The sequence below is a fragment of the Chenopodium quinoa genome, unplaced genomic scaffold, assembly GCF_001683475.1.
Source record: "Chenopodium quinoa cultivar QQ74 unplaced genomic scaffold, ASM168347v1, whole genome shotgun sequence".
In the NCBI taxonomy this organism is placed as follows: domain Eukaryota; kingdom Viridiplantae; phylum Streptophyta; class Magnoliopsida; order Caryophyllales; family Amaranthaceae; genus Chenopodium; species Chenopodium quinoa.
Genome location: NW_018742461.1, coordinates 279,846 through 302,861, shown reverse-complemented (window position 1 = coordinate 302,861; position 23,016 = coordinate 279,846). Strand labels below are relative to the sequence as shown.

General features: G+C 42.0%; 1 protein-coding gene and 1 non-coding gene across 2 annotated transcripts; both read right to left on the bottom strand.

The window, feature by feature from the left end:
* Positions 1-1,691: 1,691 nt before the first annotated feature.
* On the bottom strand, positions 1,692-1,773 carry TRNAS-AGA. The gene has a single exon. It is a non-coding gene; the product is annotated as a tRNA-Ser (tRNA).
* A 17,744-nt stretch (positions 1,774-19,517) lies between these two features.
* Positions 19,518-21,206, bottom strand: LOC110718484 ((RS)-norcoclaurine 6-O-methyltransferase-like). Its single transcript, XM_021897310.1, has 2 exons — positions 20,305-21,206; positions 19,518-20,033 (listed from the first exon to the last, which is right to left on the bottom strand). The coding sequence occupies exons 1-2, from the start codon at positions 21,094-21,096 to the stop codon at positions 19,737-19,739; spliced, it is 1,089 nt and encodes a 362-aa protein (XP_021753002.1). The 5' UTR covers positions 21,097-21,206; the 3' UTR covers positions 19,518-19,736.
* Between the last annotated feature and the right edge of the window lie 1,810 nt (positions 21,207-23,016).

Here is a 23,016-nt window from a genome sequence, read left to right as displayed (position 1 = left end):
TTGCCAGCATCCAATGTATTATCATATAGTATTTCATGTACGATTGATGTGAACAAACTGAAATAAAATACTTGTACTTTAACTGCAGGGCTTTACCCTCGTGAGAGGGAACCCTTCCAGAAATTCTCGACGGCCAAGGTCAAGCCCAGGCCGAAGAGGGGGTTTGGAAATAGTTTTCAACCAGCAATTGACGCGCCTCGGTTATTACCTCACTAGCTGCGTCATTGCCCCAAGCGCAAAGATAATTTTAAATTTTGGAACGTTTCTGGTTATATGTAAAGCTCATGGGATGTATAATTTTACATAGTGTAATGTGGGACAAAATCCACCAAATCCACAACATGGTTGATATTATCCGCATAGGTTAAGCTCTTTCATACAAGTTTAAAAAAAGTTTCTATTTAACCAATGTTTTGCATAAGATAATTGACAGAGGTCTGCATAGAAAGATGGTTTTTCTTGTTTTAACCAACTTTTCTTTGGGGACAAAATATGCATGTTCTCACGACCTAATTCTGATGATCTAATAGGGAGATCGATCTCTTGCAATAAGGCCAGCAACACGTGTAAAGGGAAGATTATACCATTCATATACTATGTATAACATATTTTCATTTTGTTTACGATACATACTTCCTACGTAATTTTAGTGTTGTAACAAATGGAGGTTCACACATTCTACAATGATAACTTTAGCTATCATTATCTTCGCTCATCTTTATATAGAAAGAAAAAAAAAAAAAAAAAAAAAAAATTGATATATTAAAAGTATACATTAATGTGAATCTAAAAATACCTCGCAAATTGTTGCACTAATAATTTAACGGATGAAATAGCGTAACATGATTGTTAAATCTTCATTTTTTGGGTTATTTATGCATTAGAATAGTTAGCATCACCATATTGCATGTCTATATTGGTGTTCCCCCCTCCTCTTCCTAACACTGTGTTTGGATAAAGAAAGGGGAAGGAAAAGAAGGGGATGGAGGAGAAGAGGAGGGAGGGAAAGGGAGGGGAGAGAAGAATGGTGAGCATTCCTTCCAAATCTCTCCATTGATGGAGGGATCAATTTCCTACAATTTAATCCCTCCATTTCTCTCCCCTCCAATTCCCTTCCTTCCTCAGTTGTTATCCAAATGAAAGATACTCCATCTCTCCATTTTTTCCCTTCCTTTCCCTCCATTCCTTCAATCCAAACACACCGTAAAAGTCTTGGAAAATTAAGCTAAGTTTGTAAATGAAAGTAAAAGCTTTAGTATTTTATACGATTTTTTAATATTAATGTGCACCCTTCACAATCAAGTTTGAATTTGCTTCAGTTGGATTTGATGGATGCCTAAATTTGCAATGATAAGCCACAAAATTCGCTGCGAAATGTAATAAAAATACAAGCAATACAACCAAAATCCAATTTTTACTCGGCTCTCAAAGCAAAATTTATCAAGCTAAGCTTTTTCCTATATTTGCTTCTTTGTAATATGATTTTGAGTTTTTCTCAACTTTCTGATTATCCTTCTTAACAGCTTGTAGAATCGACCGTCGAATAGTTTAGTAGTTTATATAAATCAAGATATAGTATATAGGCAAGAGCTGATTAAGAATAGAGCTATGAACTTATAGTTTTAATGCTATAAGAGAAGTTACAAAAATAAAAAAGCTCGAAACTATTTTTTTTGGGAAGGAAAAAAAAACGTGGACGGCAGGATTCGAACCTGCGCGGGCAAAGCCCACATGATTTCTAGTCATGCCCGATAACCACTCCGGCACGTCCACAATAGTGGAATCCTTATGTCAAATGTTTATTTAATATAGAAACATAAGAGTTTCCCGAATTATAATTTTACTTTGAAGGATGAATTAAGTTATAATCATGAAATAAGTTTACAAAGTAGAATTATCATTCAACATTTTGCCTACATTTAATCATTAACTAGTGTTTAGCTCAACTGCACAAGCAATGCCTCATGTACATAATTATTTTAAATATCTTTATTTATTTTAATCGGCTTTATTTGATAAAATTGTTTGTATTCTAGTAATTATCTTTTAGAACTTAACAAACAACATTTAATAATTTTGTTTTTATTTTTTTATAAAAAAAGCCCATCTACTCTAAGCTAAAATGATTAAATAAGCACGTCTAATAGAGAACAGAGATGGTAAGTCTTCTATTTTATGAAAGAAGGTGGCGAGTCTTCTTTTTTTTCAAAGAAGATGGTAAGTCTTCTTGTTAATTTCTAAATGGGTTTAAATTCCTTTTTTTTTTTTTTTTTCTTCAGGTAAATGGTTTTAAATTCAAATCTAGCTATAAGCCTTTTTTTTTTTCAATTGACTCATATAATACATACTTAGTATTATTCATTGGAGATCAGTGTGGACTGGAACAAGATCAGGGATATATTATGTGAAGGCTGGGTATTGGTTGCAGCTAAGGGCGGTGCTAGCATGGTGCTGTCCTCGGATGACTGGAGATCAGTGTGGCGGATGGCAACCCCTCCTAAGGTACAGCACTTCTTATGGAACGCTATCAGGGGTAATATGGTTGTGGGTGATCGTCTTGTTCAAAGGCATATTATTTATGATTCAGCATGTCAAATATGTGGAGGTGATGTTGAAACTATAATGCATGCTTTCTTTGACTGTAAGTATGCAAAGGAGATTTGGAGATACAGTGATTTTGTTGACCTGCTTGCTGAAGCTCCAACTGACTCTTTCCTTGCTCGTTGGAGGTGGTGGTTGCGTGATAAGGTTAGTAAGAGTGAAATGCTGAAAATCGCTGCTCTTATATGGGCATGTTGGAGATGCAGAAATCTGCACATATTTGAAAATGCCCATCCCAATGCGGTAATGTTGGCTGCTAATTATTGTAATTGGGTTGCTGAACACATGGTATACTCAGCCAAGGTCTGCTGCCCACCTCACAGAACTGCTGGAGGAAGTGCCAGTAGTTGGTCTTACCCTCCTCACGGGATGATTAAGGCGAATGTGGATGCCCGTATTTCGACTGGTGGTAAGGCAGGTTTGGGTGCTGTCTTTCGGAATGCAGAAGGGAACATTGTCATGACTGCAACAAAGTGTGTCTTTCCTTCCAATACGGAGTGCCTAGAGGCGCAAGCAGTACGGTTTGCTTTGAGGTTGGCGAGGAGATTTGGTTTCTCTAGTTTGTGGGTCGAAACCGATGCCTTGAATGTTGTCAAGGTATTATCGTCTCACGGTATAGCCGGTTTGGCTCCTATGTTTAGAGTTTATGATGATATTCTATTAGATAGAGCTTGGTTTGATTGTTGCATTTTTTCCCTCGCTAAGAGATGTTGTAATGCTTTAGCTCGTTTAGTGGCGAGGGGAGATACAGAGGGAAACTCGGAGTTTATTCGCTTTGGGTCTTTCCCTCAAAGCTATGTAACTTTGGCCATGTTGGATTTGTCAGCTTAATGATACTGCTCTATCTTTCTTTCCAAAAAAAAAAAAAAAGTATTATTCATTGGATGACGTGTGGTGGAGAGGAGTGACACGTGAGGTGCATATTTGATAAAGAACGCTTTATATGCGTATAGATCTTTAATTTTTTATTATCAACTTAAAATTGTAAAATATAGACATTTAAATACTACCTCTATGTCACAATAATCACCATATTGGTCTAACCATAATCACCATATTGGTCTAGTGGTTAGACCGATGGTTTGGGTATAATAGGCCATAAATTCAAATTTCTCGACTGTCATTTGTCTTATATTGCCCTTATGGTTAACCCGCATTAAAAAAATCACATTTTTCACTTGATCCGTTTTAAAATGTTTGTATTTAATGCATTTTTAGCATATATATAGTTCTGTTAAATACGGGTGTAAGCCACACCCGCAAATTAAGAGAGAGAGTCCACTTCACAAGTCCAAAAAAGGTTCCATCCCAAAACCATATGGCAATAAAAGGAGTAGCCCCTTAGCCTTATAAAGTCATTAACTCTCTCTTCTTCAACCAACGTGGGACATTTACATGTGGTGATACTTGAGAGGTCTATTCTTCAAACATTCCCCCTCACATGTAAGGTCTTTGCAACTTTGTATCATGTGATTTTTCGAGCTAGAGTGCTTCTTCACTCCCCCTCACATGGACCTACTCTTGGCCCAATGAACTTTATAGCCATTTAGGGTCCCATACCGTGGGTCTGACTCTGATACCATGTTAAATACGGATGTGGACTGCACCCGCAAACTAAGAGAGAGAGTCTATTTCACAAGTTCAAAGGAGGTTCAATCCCAAAATCATATGGCTATAGGAGGAATGACCCCTTAGTCTTATAAAGTGATTAACTCTCTCTTATTCAACCAACGTGAGACACTTATATATGGTGATACTTGAGAGGCCTATTCTTCAACAAGTTCACTATTTTTAGAATATATAGTTCACTATTTATCCTTCATCCATTACACCAAAACCAAATTATTATATTTTTTGATAAAATGTTATCGAATATTACCTCAATTTCACAATAAATTTGACGTTTTGAATCTGTCAAATACAACTGACTATTAATTTGTGTACTACGTACATGTCAATTACAGCATTGTAGAATAAATAAATATACTAGTATTTTGAATATAAATTGAAACTTCCAACAATATTTTACACATTATTAGGATTGAGGTTTTTGTATAAAAGTAAGCAATGTAAGTCAGATTAATCAAAAAGCCAATATAGAGCTTGTAATATGAAACAATATATTTTGTCCATTCTAAATTATCACCAAGTTTGTTTATAAAATTGGTAATATCCTTTGACCATGTCAAATACTAGTACTCACTCTGTCCTTATTTTATTGCCCCATTAAAATAATTGGGTCAAACTTCAAAAACTTTGACTATAATTCTCATTAATCAGTAACATATTTGACTCATGGTATATTTTATCACATTTTTATAATTTATACTCCCTCCGTCCCATATTAAAGTTTTTGCTTTCCTATTTTGGAAATCCAAAATGTTGTTCCTGTTTCTATTTTTGGATAATATGTAAAGACCATTATACCCTCATTTTTTTTAACTTTATTCATTGAACTTCCTAATTTACCCTTATATTATCCACTGCTTTGTACTTTTTTCTATTTTCTCTCTCTAACTTTTGTTTATGATTGTACTTTTCACTTTTTTTTCCCTTGAATTATCCACTTACTTTGTACTTTTGTCTAGTTTTTTTCCACTTTTAATGTATTTCATCCACTTTCTCCTCCCATTTCTTAAATACCGTGAAAAAACATAAACAGGAACTATACATTAAAACAGAGGGAATGCATATAAATATAGATATTGAAATGCTTCTTAACAACCATGAAAAGTCGGTATAGATACATTTTAAAGTACTTCATAGAGACCATTGAAAGTCAAATAGGCAAACAAAAAGAGCTTATTATTCCAACTTTAATCAAACTGAATTGAACTAGATTTAACGGAAAGTTCCTACTGGAACTCCCTCCAAAAATAAACGTATGCCACTAAATGCAGCGAGCACACGGTATTCTTTAGTAAAAGGCGAAAGAATAGTTCGCTCTGTGCTCACTGCGTGGCTGCGTAAATCTCTCGAGGTAGAGGTACAAATATTTATACTATGTTATTTCTTGTTTGTTTATATTTATTCGATGTGGGACTTGTTTCCTTCACATTTAAATATAGTTATTTTTTTTTTTAAACCAAATATATAGTTATATTTGTATAATGCATGCATTTTGAGCAGGATATTTCGCTCCTCAGTAAATTAGACCCCAACACCACCAGCTCCCATAAATGATGTTATATAGCTTCCTATAAGATTAACATCCTTTAGATATTAATAACAAATCTATTACGTTTTTTTTTTCTTTTTTTTTTCAAAAGATATGTGCCAATTTTTATAATGTTGCAACGATAGTCTGATCAGAAGAAATCGTTCAAGATGTGAAATCTGTTTGGATAAAGCCTGCATGGTTTTTAGTCATGCCTGATGATGACTCCGGCAGATCCACTGCCCACCATATCGTAACGGAAATTTGTGATAGCTCTTTTAATCGACTGTAAAATACTTTGAACCTCGATTAAGAAGGGCCTAATTTAATCTCATCACTCTCGTAGTTTCATACTCCGTGTTTGGGTCCAATTTAGTCCAAATTGGGCCTAAGCACTAAATGATCCAATTAAAAGCCCAAGGTCAAGGTTCAACTCTCCAATTGTGCAAAAGTCAAAGGTCAGCCCACAAAGCAAGCCAATTGGGCTAAGGCCCAACCTCTCCATATATGATGAGGTATAAAAGCTGTCATATTGTCTCATTCAAAAGGGGATTCATATTGACATTCACATTCACATTCATATTCATATTCTGAGTTCATTCATATTCTGATATATTCCATAAAAGCCTCAAGCTACAAACTCTCTTGCATAGTGTCTTCTTCTTACACATTGTACTGACTTTAGCATCGGAGGGGCCTTCCTCGGCAACACCCCCGAGGCTAGTTTACGTGTGTTTACTGTGCAGGAAACCTTCGGCCCAACATAACTTGGACCGAATCCAGTCTTCTCCATTTCAGCGGACCTTCGGCAAGGTCCCATTGTTTTCACCCGAAACAATTTGGCGCCGTCTGTGGGGAAGACTTTCAAAAATCTTTAAGCCAAATTCCTAACCAAGATCATCTTGCAATTATCTTAGCAGCAATGGCTAAGAACCGCAAGAGCAAAAGCCTCCGTCAAGGAGCGGGCGAAAAGCCTAAAACCCCTACACCATCGCCCTCGCCGGACCGGAACTCTCCCAAGGGTGCCGGCTTGGAGGGAGGATCATACAAGGAGGATTCCCTATCTCCCGTAATTCATGACTCTCAATATAAGCCGGGCCACTCTCGGTCTAGCAGGGGTCAGTCCGATCATAGGACATATTCAGTGTCCCAAAGCCAACCATCGGCTGCGCGGCCTCATTCCCACACTCGGCCGAGGACCCCTTTGACGGGGCCCAGTTCGGAAGAGGTGGCAAGAGCGCTGGCAGTACTCATGGAGGCGATGAGGGCACAAAATATGCCACCACCTCGTGATCGAACTCCTCCGCATACCCGGCATCAGCGGAGGAAGTTAGACCATGATGGTGGGAAGCTTCCTTCCTTTCGGGAACTGGAAGAGTGGGAGGAGGATTCTTGGAAAAATGAAAAACAGAGGAAAAAGAACCCTCAATTTTTAAAAGGATCCTCATCCTCAAGACCAGAAGCGCATAAGAGCAGCAGCTCAGCTTCTCGGCCAGAATCTACTCACCGAGAACCTGAGACTGTTCGCAGAAGCGTCCTTGACCGACTCGGCGGCCAGGAACCGAGCGTGCGTAGTCGCCTCTCGTTCCCTGCAGCCGAGGCCCAGACTTCCCAGCCAGGGACGAAAACCACTCCTACCTCTCTAAGAGGGCGGAGCGCGGTCCCTTCGGCCAGGAACAAGGGCAAGGCTGTTATGCTACCCGCTAGTTCACCATTCGAGCAATGGATACTGGAAGAGCGCGTACCCACGGTTAAAATCCCTTCGCACATCACATATGACGGGACCACGGATCCGAAGGACCACGTGGCCTCGTATGAGACTCATATGCATCTTTGCCCCAGATCCGAGGCGACTTGGTGCAAATATTTCCCAACCACTCTCAAGGGGGTCGCGCAAGCGTGGATCTCCAAGGGAGTAAGGCAAGGCTCCATAACAGGGTGGGATGATCTGTCCTCCAAGTTCAGGAGCAAGTTTTCCACGGCCAACCGCCGAGAGAAGACTACCGCAGAGCTCATGAGTCTGCAACAGGGGGAAACCGAAAGCCTCCGAGACTACCTGACCCGTTTCAGTAACGAGTCATCAAGCGTCTCCCAGCTAGACCAGGGGCTAGCCGTTTTCGCAATGCAGAATGGCCTTCAGCCAGGAAAGTTCCTAGACTTCATGGTCATGCATACCCCGCAGACTTTGGAGGAAGCTCTTAGTGCTTCGGATAAGTTTATCCGAGCCGAAGAATGGAACAAAGCGAAAACCCAACCTCAATCCGGGGGAGGGAAACAGAGGCAAATACCCTTGTCTGAAGGCCAAGGCCATAAGGCAAAGGGAAAGTCAAAGGCCCCGGAGCAATCTTTGGCCAACGACCCAAAGAAGGAAAGATTTGCCTCATACACAGGCAGATACGAGTCCTACACTCCGCTCTCTCTTCCACGCGCCAAAATTTACAGTGTGACGAAGGAGGAGCAGAGTTACCGAAAGCCGAGACCACTCCCAGAGTGGTATCAGCGAAAAAATAAAAATCAGTGGTGTGAGTTCCACGAGTCTTCGGGCCACAACACTGAGGAGTGTATCCAACTAAAGGACCAGATAGAGGACATGGTCCGGAAGGGATACTTGAAAAAATACATCGCGGATCACCGCGAGAAAAAAGAATCCGAGAGGTCAGCAAAGGACCCTCGGCAGGACCTTGATTTCCCCCGGAAAAACAGTAAAAAGCCGGAGGGGAAATTCCCTCCGATCAATGTTATCTCGGGAGGAATATACTCTCGGAGGGAGCACAAGCGCCACCTTAGAGCTTTGACTCACCAGGTGAACAACGCTGACATTCAATCTCCCCAGTCGCCGGTGCCGAACATGACGTTCACAGCCGCCGACTGCCGGGGGATTACGTTCCCTCACGAGGATCCGTTGGTGATCATCGCCACGGTGGCCAACCACGACGTCAGTAAGGTCCTTGTTGACGGTGGCAGTGGAGCAAACATTCTGTTCCGAAAGGCCTACAATCAAATTAAGCTGAAGCCCAAGCACCATACGCCGGTACCCTATCCGGTATCCGGGTTCAATGGGGCTTCAACTTATCCAGATGGGAAGGTGACACTTCCTGTCACCATCGGTTGCGATGAGGCAGCCCGGAACGTCATGATTGAATTTTTGGTCATCGACGCTCCTTCAGTGTACAACGTGATTTTGGGGAGACCCATAATTCACGAGATCCAAGGGGTCGTCTCAACTTATCATCAGCTGATGATTTACGTCTCAGACGCCGGCTTCCCCGAAAGGATACAGGGCAACCAAAAGGACGCCCGAAGGTGCAACTACCTCAAGCCATCCAGTAGTCGCCCAGATGACGACAAGGATGAGGAGGAGAAAGAAAAAGAAAGAGAGCCAAGCACAAAAAAGCCGAAAGGCCTAAGTGCTTCGGCCCAAGGATCCGTGCCCAGAGAAAAAGGGCCCGAAAGGGAAAAGGCTAGCTCTTCAGCTGAGCCGCAAGACTCAGAGAGCCAGCCGAAGAACACAAAGACTGGGACACCTGCTGACATTGGCAGCAGACCAGATTCTGAAGAGTCCAGTCCATCGGCAATGGACATGGACCAACAGACTAAAACAGTTGAGTTGGCCGAAGGAGATGCTGAGAAATGTGTAACAATCGGGATGGACCTTGATCCGAACACCCGTAGCGAACTTATTCAGCTCCTTCGGGATAACAGAGATGTGTTTGCTTTCTCGGCAGCTGATATGCCCGGGATAAGTTCAGACCTCATCTCCCATAAGCTTAATGTTGACCCAACGTGTCGACCAGTTAAGCAAAAGAAGCGGAATTACTCCGCCAATAAGAACCGAGACATCGCAGCCGAGGTCAAAAAATTATTGGAGGCAGGATTCATTGAACCTTGCCAATATCCAGAATGGCTGGCAAATGTGGTGATGGTTCAGAAGCCCAATGGTACCTGGAGGATGTGCGTTGACTTCACGGACCTAAATAAGGCTTGTCCAAAGGATTTCTATCCCTTGCCGAGAATCGATCAGCTAGTCGATTCGACAAGTGGCCATGCCTTGCTTAGCTTCATGGACGCATTCTCGGGGTATCATCAGATCTTTATGCACCCCGACGATCGAGCCAAGACAGCATTCGTCACGAACGCTGGGGTGTACAATTACAAAATGATGCCCTTCGGATTGAAAAATGCGGGGGCAACCTATCAAAGGCTGGTGGATCAAGTTTTCGCCGATCAAAAGGGCCGAAACATGGAAGTCTATGTTGACGATTCAATCGTCAAAAGCAAAAAACTAGAGGACCATGTAAAGGACCTGGCTGAAACTTTCGCCACCTTGAGAAAGCATCAAATGAAGCTGAATCCGAAGAAGTGTGTCTTCGGCGTGAAGTCAGGGAAATTCCTGGGGTTCATGGTCAGCAAAAGGGGGATTGATGCCAATCCCTCTAAAGTCAAAGCGGCGCTCGACCTTCCTGAGCCGAAAACGAAGCGGGATGTTCAGCGGCTCACCGGAAGAATGGCAGCCCTCTCGAGGTTCATTTCCAGAGCTTCGGATAAGGGGTTACCTTTCTTCAAAGCCCTGAAACTCCCGAAAACAAAAGAGCTTGTTTGGGAGGAAGAGCAAAAAGACGCCTTTCAACAGCTTCGGGAGCATCTGGCTCGACTCCCAACGCTGGCTAGCCCAGCTGAAGGAGAAACTTTATACCTATATGTGGCCGTTAGCCCGGCCACCATCAGCGCAGTATTGCTGAGGGAAGAGAGTAAGAGTCAGCAACCGATCTACTTCGTCAGTCATACACTGACGGATGCCGAGACTCGCTACCCTCTACTCGAGAAAGTTGCTTTCGCGGTAGTAGTAGCTGCTCGGAAGCTGAGGCCCTATTTTGATTGCCATCAGATAGTGGTCTTAACTGATCAGCCGTTGGAAAAAGTTCTCGGCAAGGTTGAAAAATCCGGTAGGCTAGCCAAGTGGGCTTTTGAGCTCACCGAATTCAGCATCAGCTACCGTCCGAGGGCTGCCATTAAGGCTCAAGCCCTAGCGGATTTCTTGGCCAAATGCTCATACCAAGAAGCGCTAGACAGTGAAAAGAAAGTCTGGACCGTGTTTACGGATGGGTCTTCCACCGAAAACGGTTCGGGGGCAGGAGTAGTGATAACTTCTCCCGAAGGCAAATCCTTTGAGTATGCACTAAAGTTTTCTTTTAAGGCCTCGAACAATGAAGCCGAATATGAGGCAGCAATCGCTGGCCTAAAATTGTGCATCTCCTTGGAAGCCGATCATGTCTGCTTAAAAACAGACTCTCAGCTAGTTGCATATCAGATCAGTGGCAGCTACGAGGCCAAAGAGCCCTCCATGATAGCTTATCTTGCCAAGATCAAATCAGTCATTGCAGAGCTGAAAACTTTTGAGGTTCAGCTGATCCCAAGGGGTCAGAATACTCAAGCCGATGCACTCTCCAAACTTGCTAGTTCATCTTTTACCGAGCTGAACAGATCTGTATATGTAGAAGTGCGTCGAGAGAGAAGTGTCGACGAAGCACCTGAAGTGTGCTGCGCTGACCCAGAGCCTAGTTGGATGGACCCCATCCTAGCTTTCAAGCTTCGGGGAGAAACTCCTGAGGATAAAGCTTTGGCCTCCAAGATGAAGAGAACCAGTTCTAGGTTCATTGTCTTCAGGGGGGAACTTCTGAAAAAGTCCTTCTCAGCCCCATTGCTGAAATGCGTGGGACCAACAGATGCAGATTATATCCTACGGGAGATTCACCTCGGCATCTGTGGGAACCACATTGGGGGAAGAACCTTAGCCCACAAGGCATTGAGGGCTGGATATTACTGGCCCACCATGATCGCAGATGCTAAGGAGCTGGTTCGGAAATGCGAAAAATGTCAAAAATATGCTCCAGTTATCCATCAGCCAGCAAGGGATCTTCAGCCGATCCTTAATCCACTCCCGTTTGCCCAATGGGGACTGGATATATTGGGACCATTTCCAGAGGCTGTGTACCAGAAAAAATGGCTGATAGTTGGTGTCGACTACTTCAGTAAATGGATCGAGGCCGAAGCAGCCTCGAACATTACAGAGCAAACTGTCAAAAAATTTATCTGGCAGAATATCATCACTCGCTTTGGCATCCCGAGAGTATTTGTCTTCGATCATGGGAGGCAATTTGATAACTTACCGCTGAAGCGGTATACAGATCAGTTCGGCATCAGACTGGCATATTCAGCGGTATGCCACCCGCAAAGTAACGGACAAGCCGAAGCTGCAAATAAACAGATCTTAAATGCCCTCAAGAAGAGGGTGGAAGATCAAAAGTCCAAATGGCTAGAGGAGCTCCCTGGAACCCTTTGGTCCCTTCGGACAACTGAAAAAGAGGCAACGGGCCACTCACCTTTTGAACTGGTGTATGGTGCCGAAGCCGTCCTTCCAGTGGAAATTGGCTCTGAGAGCCTTCGAGTGCACCACTTCTCGGCTGAGAATGAGCGACTGATGAGGGAATCTCTTGATTTCCTCGACGAAGTAAGAGACTCAGCCCGAGATAGAATGGCCGCCTATAAGCAGAGAATCAGCAAATTTTATAACCGAAGGGTCCATGCAAGGTCTCTCAAAATTGGAGACCTTGTCCTTCGGAATGCTGCTGCAGTTCAGAAAGGCCGAATCCATGGGAAACTCTCAGCTACATGGGAAGGACCTTATGAAATTTATGATGAGCTTCAGCCAGGGACATACCGACTTCGGCAGTTGGATGGAACTGAGTTGAAAAATCACTGGAACGCTGATGTACTGAAAAAATACCATGTGTAAACCCTTCGGGGCAGAACAATCTTTGTAAGTACATTTTGAACTAATGAAAGGCCTTGGAGCCGCCATTTATATAAATATTTACAACTTTTTATCCTTTCAAAATTTTCTTTGTTCTATCTACTCTTTAAGGGTTTTTTATTCAGCCTCGTCTGAAACCTTCGCCTTCGGGTAACTGGGTTTCAGATTGCTGACAAAACTCGTCTTTTTAAAGAACACTGGTCTTTCAGCTGAAGTCAAACTTCAGTAAGACTTGTTCTCCAAAGACATGAGTCCATGGACAATTCTGGGATATTGCCTTAACTGAGCCTTGTATCCCAGAGAGCCATTATCCGAAACATTGCCTTAAGTTGGCCCTGTGTTTCGGGTATCCATTTTTCAAAGATAGACAGAAAATCAAGGATAACAGCAACAGTTGAAAATTTTTAAATCAGCCTCGTCTGAAACCTTCGCCTTCGGGTAACTGGGTTTCAGATGGCTGACAAAACTCGTCTTTTTAAAGAACACTGGTCTTTCAGCTGAAGTCAAACTTCAGTAAGACTTGTTCTCCAAAGACATGAGTTCATGGACAATTCTGGGATATTGCCTTAACTGAGCCTTGTATCCCAGAGAGCCATTATCCGAAACATTGCCTTAAGTTGGCCCTGTGTTTCGGATATGCGTCTTTTTAAAGAACACGGGTCTTTCAGCTGAAGTCAAACTTCAGTAAGACTTGTTCTCCAAAGACATTAGTCCATGGACAATTCTGGGATATTGCCTTAACTGAGCCTTGTATCCCAGAAAGCTAATATCCAAAGCATTGCCTTCAGTTGGCCCTGTGTTTCGGATATCCAACTTTCAGATGAAGTCAATCTTCAGTAAGACTTGTATCCCAGAAGCATTGCCTTCAGTTGGCCCTGTGTTTCGGATACCCATTTTGAAGAAGTGAAGAAATCGCTTATTCAGCTGAAGTCATACTTCAATTTCTGAGGGGGGCAAGAAGCACTATCAGTGCAAGTATGTTCGGCAGAGAAGCACTATCAGTGCAAGTATGTTCGGCAGAATTGAAGAAACAGAAACAGTAAAGCATTCAAAAACAAAGCAACTGAAGAAAAGAGCATCAGATATATAATTCATGCTCAAAAATTGAGCTACAAGTTCAATTTAACAGTATCGGCAGCCGCCCACAAGCGGAAAATAACAGCTGCCGAAATACGTACATAAGCAAAAAAAGATAAAACTGTTGTACGACAAGGCAAGCTGAAGCAAAAAACAAGGCAAAAAATTCAGAAAGCGGCAAGTCTAAAGTTAAGCACATGATGAACCGCAAGATTCTGAAGACGACTGCCCGAGTTCCTATGCTTCAGCCTGAGGATCAGACTGATCAGCGTTGAGCCCCATGGTGGCCTCAGCCCCAGCAGCAGAAGAAGCGGGCTTTGCACTCTGCCGAGCCTCCCTTTCCCTCTGTTCAGCTTCCAACTCCATTCTCTCAGCTTCCTCTTCGGCTTCCTCAGCCTTAAGGATTTCAGCTTCGGCTGGAGTTGCATACTTCATATGAGGGTCTTCGGGATTCTGGACCCACTCAGCACATTTAGACCAGTCCAGCTTCGGCTCAGCATGAAGGCAGACTCTTCGGCATACTCGGAACCCGTTTCTGAAACCCATCTCATATTCCTCTTGGGTATAGACACGGACTTTGAGTAGAGCCTCAGCATCAGCCAGCTTCTTCTGGGTCTCCTCCAAGTCTTCCTTGGATTTCTTCAGCTCATCAGCGAGCTTGGAGGAGGAACCTTTCAGCTCGTTCAGCTCCTGCTGAATTTGGGAAGCCTTTGTCTGGGCTTGGGCCACTTCAACTTTTTGGATCATCAGTTGATCCTCAGCCTCATGGAGTTCAGCTCTCTGAGCTTCGGCAGCAGCAGCAGCCTCTGAGAGTTGGACATCTTTGGCATGGAGCAGCTCTTCAGCAGCCATTCGGCTGGCTTCAAGAGCCTCTAGACGTTGCTGCACTTCAGCTTGTGCAGCAGCTCCTTCCTGAATTCGGCTCTCAACAGCAGCCTTGAATTTGGAGACGTCCACTCCCATATGCTCCTGGAGGAATTCTTCCACTTCTATCAGTGGGGGAAAAACTTCCTTCTCCATAGCGTCGCAGAAGGTTTTGAGGGCTTCAGCAGCTCTTTTCTCATACTCCTCACCCTTCTGCTGCTTCTCTTCAGCTGCTGCTTGCTTCAGCTTAGCAAGCTTTAATTCCTCTTCAGCCACCTTCTTGTCGTGCACAGCAGCGTCTACCCTATCTTGTAGGGTATCTATCAGCTCTACAGTGAGAGTCTGATTGTGCACGAACTGAAAACAGGAAGACAAAAAAAAAAAAAAAAATATATAGAGCTGAATTTCAGAGGAAATGAAGACAAGGAAAATTACCTGCATCATCAGCAGTTGGTTAGACCTGGCTGGGTCAGGAACTGATCTGCTGGATTCGCCCATCCCAGCAGTGGCCTTCAGCGACCAGATCCTTGCCCTGTCTACTTCGGACATGCCAGCAAAATCGCCGAAGTAGGCTGCAGCTCCTTCTCGGTTCTGACCCCATATGAGGTCCCAGATGTGGTCTGGGATTGGAATTCGGGGGGCCGAGAAACCCATTTCTCCAGAATGCAGAGTCTGGAAAGAAGGGAAGGATGACGATGGAGCTTGATTAGCTTTGGTTGTCTCAGCATCATCCTTCTCAGAGGAGTCAATTACTATGACCTCCTCTTCTTCAGGGGTGAGGACGAAAGCCTCAACCTCTCTTGCGATATCTGCCGTGAAGCCCTCAGCACTGGACATCACGGCATCCTTGTTTTGGTGCTCAGCAGCACTCTCCTTAATTTCTTCTTGGGCCCCTCCCTTAGATTCGGGAGTTTTCTGATCCACCTCCATCTCAGGAGGTGGCGGAGGGGTCTTTTGAGGTGATTGGGGTGGTGGCCGGGGAACCCTCGGCGATCCATTGCCTTCATCGGGTTCCCTTATTGCAACGCCGATGGTCATCGGCCTCCTCTGAAAGTCATGAGGGCCGATGATGGCCATCCTTCGGCGCCTTTTCAGAAGGGGCTGCTCGTCCATATCTGAGTCTGAAGACTCTGGTATTTGGTCTTCGGGACGAACAGGAGCTTTGCCTTCTCTGTGTCTGTTACTCTCTTCAGACTGTAACAGACAGGGGGAAGAAGAATGTGAGTAAAAAAAAAAAAAAAAAAAAAAAGAAGAAAAGAAAAAAGAAAAAGTTGTCTGAAAGCTCACCGAGGTCTTCAGCAAAGCCTCGTCTTCTTCAGCTGCTCTAGCTGCAGCTTCGGCTTCAGGAGCTCTGGAGGACCCTTCTCCTCCTTCGCAAGCTTCGAGTACCCGTGCAACCTCTTCGGCTGTGCGGGCAGCTTCAGCTTCTTCGTCCAGCAGCTGAAACCAAGGGTCTCTCTTCTTCCACCAAGGCTTCTGCCTCTGATACAGAGCAACATCCTCAATTTGGAAGTGGGAAGAGTCTAGATGAACTTCCCTATGCCTCGGCTCAGTGATAGACGGGGCCCGTTCAGTTACAACTCGTTCTCGGTTGACACCAAGACGAGCGTAGTTAATGCCAACGTTGGTCTCGTCCCGCTCTGAAAAAAGGAAAAGGGAAAGATTAGCTCAGATAGGTTGGCACAGCATAAAAAAGCAAAGCGAGAGAAGAAAAAGAGGTAGTTAAAAAGCCTCGGCCCCAGCCGAAGAAGCTTACCATCCTTAAACTTTCGGCTGAGGCCAACAGCTGCTAGCATGTTCTCTTGGAAAACGTAATGCGTATCGGGGAGCCAAGTCTCCGGGATATGCTGCATTCAGCCACTGCCCCCCCGGTTCGGCAGCTTGCCGAAGATATGTTGCTGATCCAGGTTCGGATCCGCCCCGTTATCTGCGGGGGGACCTAAACTTCCCATTTCGAAATCAGGCTCAGCGAGGTACCGGGGAGCGCTGAAGACGCAAGGGTGGCTCGGATCTGTGGGTGCCCTAACCCAAATCCATTGACCTCTCCAGTCCTTGTCTGAAGAGTCGTTTGGCCACATGGTTAGGTATTGGGGCCGGGACTCAATCCGGTACCACCCAGAACCATGGCTTCCGTGCCCACTTTGAATATTTGGCACTAGCCGATGGAGCTTTTTGAAGCAGTGCAGGTTCGGCACGTACTTGAAGAACTTGCAGACCCATAAGTATGTCATCACCCTTCGGATGCTGGTGGGAGTTAACTGACATAGAGAGATGTTGTAATGGATCAGCAAGTCTCGGACGAATACGTCCAAAGGGAACCTCAGCCCATACTGAAGCTGTCTTGTGTACACCCCCACATACCCCGGGGGTGGACGATGGATTCTATCGGATGCCGAGGGCATTCGGCACCAGTACCCATCAGCTTCAAAAATGTCGTAATGCAACTCAATTTGCTCGGCAAATCGATATTGATCGGCATTCTCCACCCACCATGAGTAGGGGCGGTTCTTTATCATGGCCGAAGCAACTTCGGCATTCTCCCATTCTGAAAACCCGGGGAGGATATCCCAAAGGACAGCGGGAACCTCATCATCCCGTCCAGAAGCGCTCGGCTCCTCTGTTCTCTGAGGAGGAGCCGAGGAAAGGGGAGTCACCCTAATCCCTTCAGCAGGGTCAGACTCCGGCCTTTGACCATTCCAGGTCCCAATCCTGTTCCTAGGATCGGGAATCAGCCTTGCTCTTCTTGGAGCACGGGCTCTACCTCTAACTCCTCTTGCCATTGATTATTTCGAAGAAAAAAGTCGAAAGAAAAGGGGAAGGAGTTCGAATTCGAAGAAAAATAAACTGAAATCAAAGGAATTTACCTTAATCTGAAGCGAAAGTTGCCGATTTACGAGTTCGTAGTGGCAAGTCTCAGTTTCTAAGCTTAATGCTCGGGGAATTTGCGAAGTTTTGATGCGGGTTCTTGGTTTCTCTCTCGAGAATTCTGGGTTTGTGTTGGTGAATAAGTGAGGAGAAATGACGCGCCTCTGTTTATATCTCCAGGTACGGGATACGAGGAGTTTGCGTTTTAATTTCTCTTAAGTACTCCACTAAGTAACCGTTAAACACATGATCTTGTGATTAAACTGCCCATTATCCGTCCAACTTCCACAATCATTAACCGTTGTTATCTCATTAATTACGGTTTAAATTCAAATTTTTGGATTAATTAAATCATTTACTTCCCTCCTTTTCTGAATTAAATCAAACCCGACCCGTCATCCTTCCAAATCGGGTCTGGGGGCAAGTTGTTTGGGTCCAATTTAGTCCAAATTGGGCCTAAGCACTAAATGATCCAATTAAAAGCCCAAGGTCAAGGTTCAACTCTCCAATTGTGCAAAAGTCAAAGGTCAGCCCACAAAGCAAGCCAATTGGGCTAAGGCCCAACCTCTCCATATATGATGAGGTATAAAAGCTGTCATATTGTCTCATTCAAAAGGGGATTCATATTGACATTCACATTCACATTCATATTCATATTCTGAGTTCATTCATATTCTGATATATTCCATAAAAGCCTCAAGCTACAAACTCTCTTGCATAGTGTCTTCTTCTTACACATTGTACTGACTTTAGCATCGGAGGGGCCTTCCTCGGCAACACCCCCGAGGCTAGTTTACGTGTGTTTACTGTGCAGGAAACCTTCGGCCCAACATAACTTGGACCGAATCCAGTCTTCTCCATTTCAGCGGACCTTCGGCAAGGTCCCATTGTTTTCACCCGAAACACTCCGTATCATAATAATTTCTATTTTGGACAGTCAAAGACTAGTTAGCGTTCAGCTCAATGTAAAAATGTAGGTTTTACCAATTTAGTTATTTGTTAGAAGCTTTTGGCGTTAATCTTCCTTCGTTCCTAACCAGAAATTTCTTCCACGCAAAACTATGAGCTCTAAAATTATTACTGCCTAATCGAATGTACCACAAGAATATAAGTCATAGAAGATGTTATTAAAAGAGAATGGTTCATCTTATAAATTGATATACAATGATGGGTTATGTGTAGTAATAAATCCATTTTCATGAAGCATGTGGCACAAACTTCCAAGTGATTGTATTTATAAATTCAAAGGGCACTCTAAATCAATGTAGTTGTGATATGATACCAAAGTTAATTGGCAAGATCTAGTCTGTATTATTGGCTGAGAAACCAGTGAAAAGGCACAGTGAGCTATGTTGCAACTAGGTATTAAACTATTTTATCCCTGTGGGACTGGCATTCATTTTATGTCTGTGTATCCGACATGAAATCCCCATTTATGTCACTGCATATGAAATGGGGAAATTGATAATAGTATAAAATCTATGAATCATGAACGGCAGGATTCGAACTTGCGGAGACAATTAAAGTGAATTAAGTGATGCCTGTTAATTACTCCATATTTCCATTACATTATAAGAGATCTGGAAGAACCAATGATATTGAGCAATTCAATTGGACAATTATTAAATTTTCAATCTCACTGTATTTTAATTTATAATTAATTGAAAAGTTGAACTCAATATTTGTAGGACTTTACCCTCGTAAGGGAGCCCTTCCAGAAATTCTCGACGGCCAAGGTCAAGCCCAGGCCGAAGAGGGGGTTTGGAAATAGTTTTCAACCAGCAATTGACGCGCCTCGGTTATTACCTCACTAGCTGCGTCATTGCCCCAAGCGCAAAGATAATCTTTAAGTAAGGAAATATTGTTTGTTATATACTATGTCTACAATCATTTATTCGTAAACGTTCGATGTGGGATGAGTTATTGAGGAGAGGTCCAGAGATAACTGTTCCGGTGTTCCCCTTCTCTTGAGTTTATACATACTTGACGGTCTTTGCCAAAAACAGCGAGATTAACAAAATCTAAGGTTGAAATGTTTGGTATTTTTTGTTTCTTCAGGCAATTATGTCAATATATTAAAAATTTAAAAATACATAAATAGGTCTTAAATCGACAATCTAAAACGTATTATGAGTGATGCAATTGCAAATGTAAGTAGTAGCTGTCTTAAATGTAGATGAAAATAGGACATAAGTCACACAACAACACAGTCCAGTGCATCACATGAGTTGATTTAGTTGCTATAGTACATATGAAAATAGAAAACAAACCCTAGGAAAAAACACGAGCAATATATTAAACAAAGGTATCAACCACACACAATAAATAGCGATATGAAAGAAGGTATGCGCGCATTTTAAGTCAAGGATAAGCTACAATGACAGATTGAACGGCTTGAATAGGGTTGACATCGAAACGGCCAAACCCTGCCTTATTAAGCAAGCAGCTCCATTCTTTAAAGGTCCTCTCTTTGCCATTTGTTGTGTGAGCCAACATCACCATATCTAGCATTAATCTTACATCTTCAAACTTATCTTTTGCATCTTCTTCAATTACAGATTCCACAATGATCACCTTCCCTTTATCCTTTGCTATGGCTTCCTTGCAGTTTTTCAAAATTTGGATGCACTCGTCATCCCCCCAGTCATGCAACACCCACTACATTACATAAACAATAAAATCACATGATTCATACACATTATTAGTTAAAGATTATTTGTTTTGAGTGGATTGGTTAGTGAATGTAAAATAAAGTATGGTATTCAACCAATAAAGTTGTAAATGTAAAAGCTTGTCCTTGTGAGCGTATATTTTTGTTCTTGTTAGTTCATAATATTTTAACTTATTTTACACAAAATGAGTTCAGATAAATTTATAAGAAACAATTATGGGGAAAATTACGCATGAGTGTGCAAAATAAAGAATTTACCATGATGAATGCAACATCGGCTTTTGGAATACTCTCAAACATGTTTCCACCTACATGTTGCACCCGCTCACAAGGCAGTCCTTCAGATGCAACATGAGGAAGATCAAAATTAATGCCTTGAGTCCAAGGAAAACCCTCAACAAGCATAGACGAGGCGGTTCCATCTCCTCCCCCAACATCAACAACGGTAGAAACACCGTCGAACAAACTAGGACACTCATTGATAATTTGAGGTACTACAACCCTAGCATCACAAGCCATAGCATCATTGATAAGCTTGCTATGAGCAATATTATTACTTGCATAACTCCACACATCTTCTCCATTGGCTGCATCAAATGCCGACCCATCTTTCTCTTGAACGCGATTGCTTAGACCAAGCCAAGGGGCTAGCATAACCGGGCTGCTCTCTAGTTGTATAAAGGCAGCCATGCTATTTTTCCCCTGACTTAACAAACGTCTAGAAAGGGGTGTTTCGGCGAAAACTAACGTGCTTTGGCTTGTTTGGCTTAGCTTAAAAATTTTCCGGTGAGCTAAGAACCTCATGACGCGGTACAAAGAGGGTGCTGGACATTTAAGGGAAGAGGCTAGTTCGGTGAGTGACATAGAGCCACCATTTCTATGTAACACGTTGGCTATACCGAGATCGATAGCACATTTTACAATTGCCATCTCAGTGAAACCAAATACATATTTCCAAATATCTACACTTGCTTGTGCCTCTTCATCATCTTCTTTTTCATTATTATGCTCACCATTAGTTATTACATCTCTCAGTATTATTTGTTCCATTTTTTTTTTTCCCTATTCGTATCTAATACCAAGCATACTTGAAGGCTTTATATAATGCCGTCTATGCCAGGAATTTGTTACCCTTCATCTTTTCCACGATTTTTGTCATTGGTCGATCATCTAACAAGTCAGAAAGTTAATATATAATTGTTACGAGTAATTGTATAATATAATATAATATAATATATATATATACTGCTAGGCTCTATTCAGTAAAATTAATTTAATTTCGACAAAAATAATTAATTTCAGTTCAACAAAAATAATGATACATCGAACAAATCATAAGTGGATTAATATATATGTCTTGTGTTTATATAATATTATATGTCCACTGTAATTATACAAATAAGTATGTTTAAGCACCAATGTTTGAATTCATAACCTCACATCCATTCATTAGTCTAAAGCTAAGTTTAACCACCATTTCAACGTACAATTTATGATTATTAACTCTTTAACTATTATAAAAAAGAAGAGAGTGAGGGATAGATAGGTTGGGTACGATGGTTAGAGCCTCCCTCCCAAATCCAGGAGATCCAGAGATTGATTATCTAAATGACTTTTAATACTCAAATATAATACTCCGTACTTTATATTTGATTAACAATTTATAATACACTAGCAAAACCTTTATTTTCTTTTAATCCGAATGATTTTTTTAACACACTTTTTGTATGTATGGTAACACATTCATTTTATTAAATTTTCGTCCTTTTTGATCCGTGCATATTCACAGGCACAAACTAATGAACTCTTATTATATAATTCATTCCCCATCATACATGGTGAATTAATTAAATACAGACTCCCGCCCTTTCATATTTTTAAAGAGTAAGAAAGGATTGCTTCAACCATATGGGGTCTCGGCAATAACAACAACTTACCACCGGTATTCTCCGGCGAAAGTGGTTGGCAAATAATTAATGAATAGATCGAGATCGAGGTCATCGAGAGTGTGAGGCTTCTGTGTTGCACAGCGACGAACACTTATAGCTATTAATAACTACGAAGTACTAAGCAAATAACTAGCTAGGTCCGCATTAACATCATGGTCCCTATTTAAGTTGTGATCGTCAATAGAACACCACATATCAGATACGGTGCAACTACTTACTCATATTTCTTTATCGGTCACAGTGCCTGCCTGTTTGGTGCACGACAAATGGGCAGACACTATGACCAATGATCAACTCATAATGGGAGGGGAGGGGGTTCATATTCATTAAGCTGGGTCCAATGAATTCGGGATTGATTGGGACAACCAGACCGATTTCGGACAACTTGTAATATACTTCCTTAGTTCTTTTTAAGTTGACACTTTTTTTTTTTTTTTTTTCAATCGTCAACATGCTATTTTAATTATTAATACATCTAATTATCAATAAATGAAAATTATAAAAAATTGATATTATGAAAATATATTTTGAGGTGGTTCTAACAAAACCTCGTATGACTATGTTTTTATGTATTTGTTAAATATAAACTAAATTTGTTTAGTTATTTTAAAAAAAAATAAAAAACTAATCAAATAAAGTAATTTAGCCTCGTCATTTTCGTCTATTGTTGTTGTATTCTATTTTTGGTGGTGAAATCTATTTTTTTTTTTAATCTTTTATGGGTGGTATTTTAATTTTTTTTTTTTTTTTTTTTTTTTTTTTTTTTCTGTAATTTCAAAAAGTGGGTTAGCTATAGGTGATAAAATACAAAATATCCCCTTTTTATTTGCTTCCATTAATTCTCCAAAATCCTACTAGGAAGAACAAAATAATACAGACAAAATTATTTCTTTCTTCTTTCTTCACCTTCTTATTTGTAAATTTTTATTTTGGAAAAAAATAATGTAATTTTCATTCTCTTCACCTTAAACACATAATGCTAGTCATAGGTTAAAACATTAGCAAAACTATTTACGAAGTA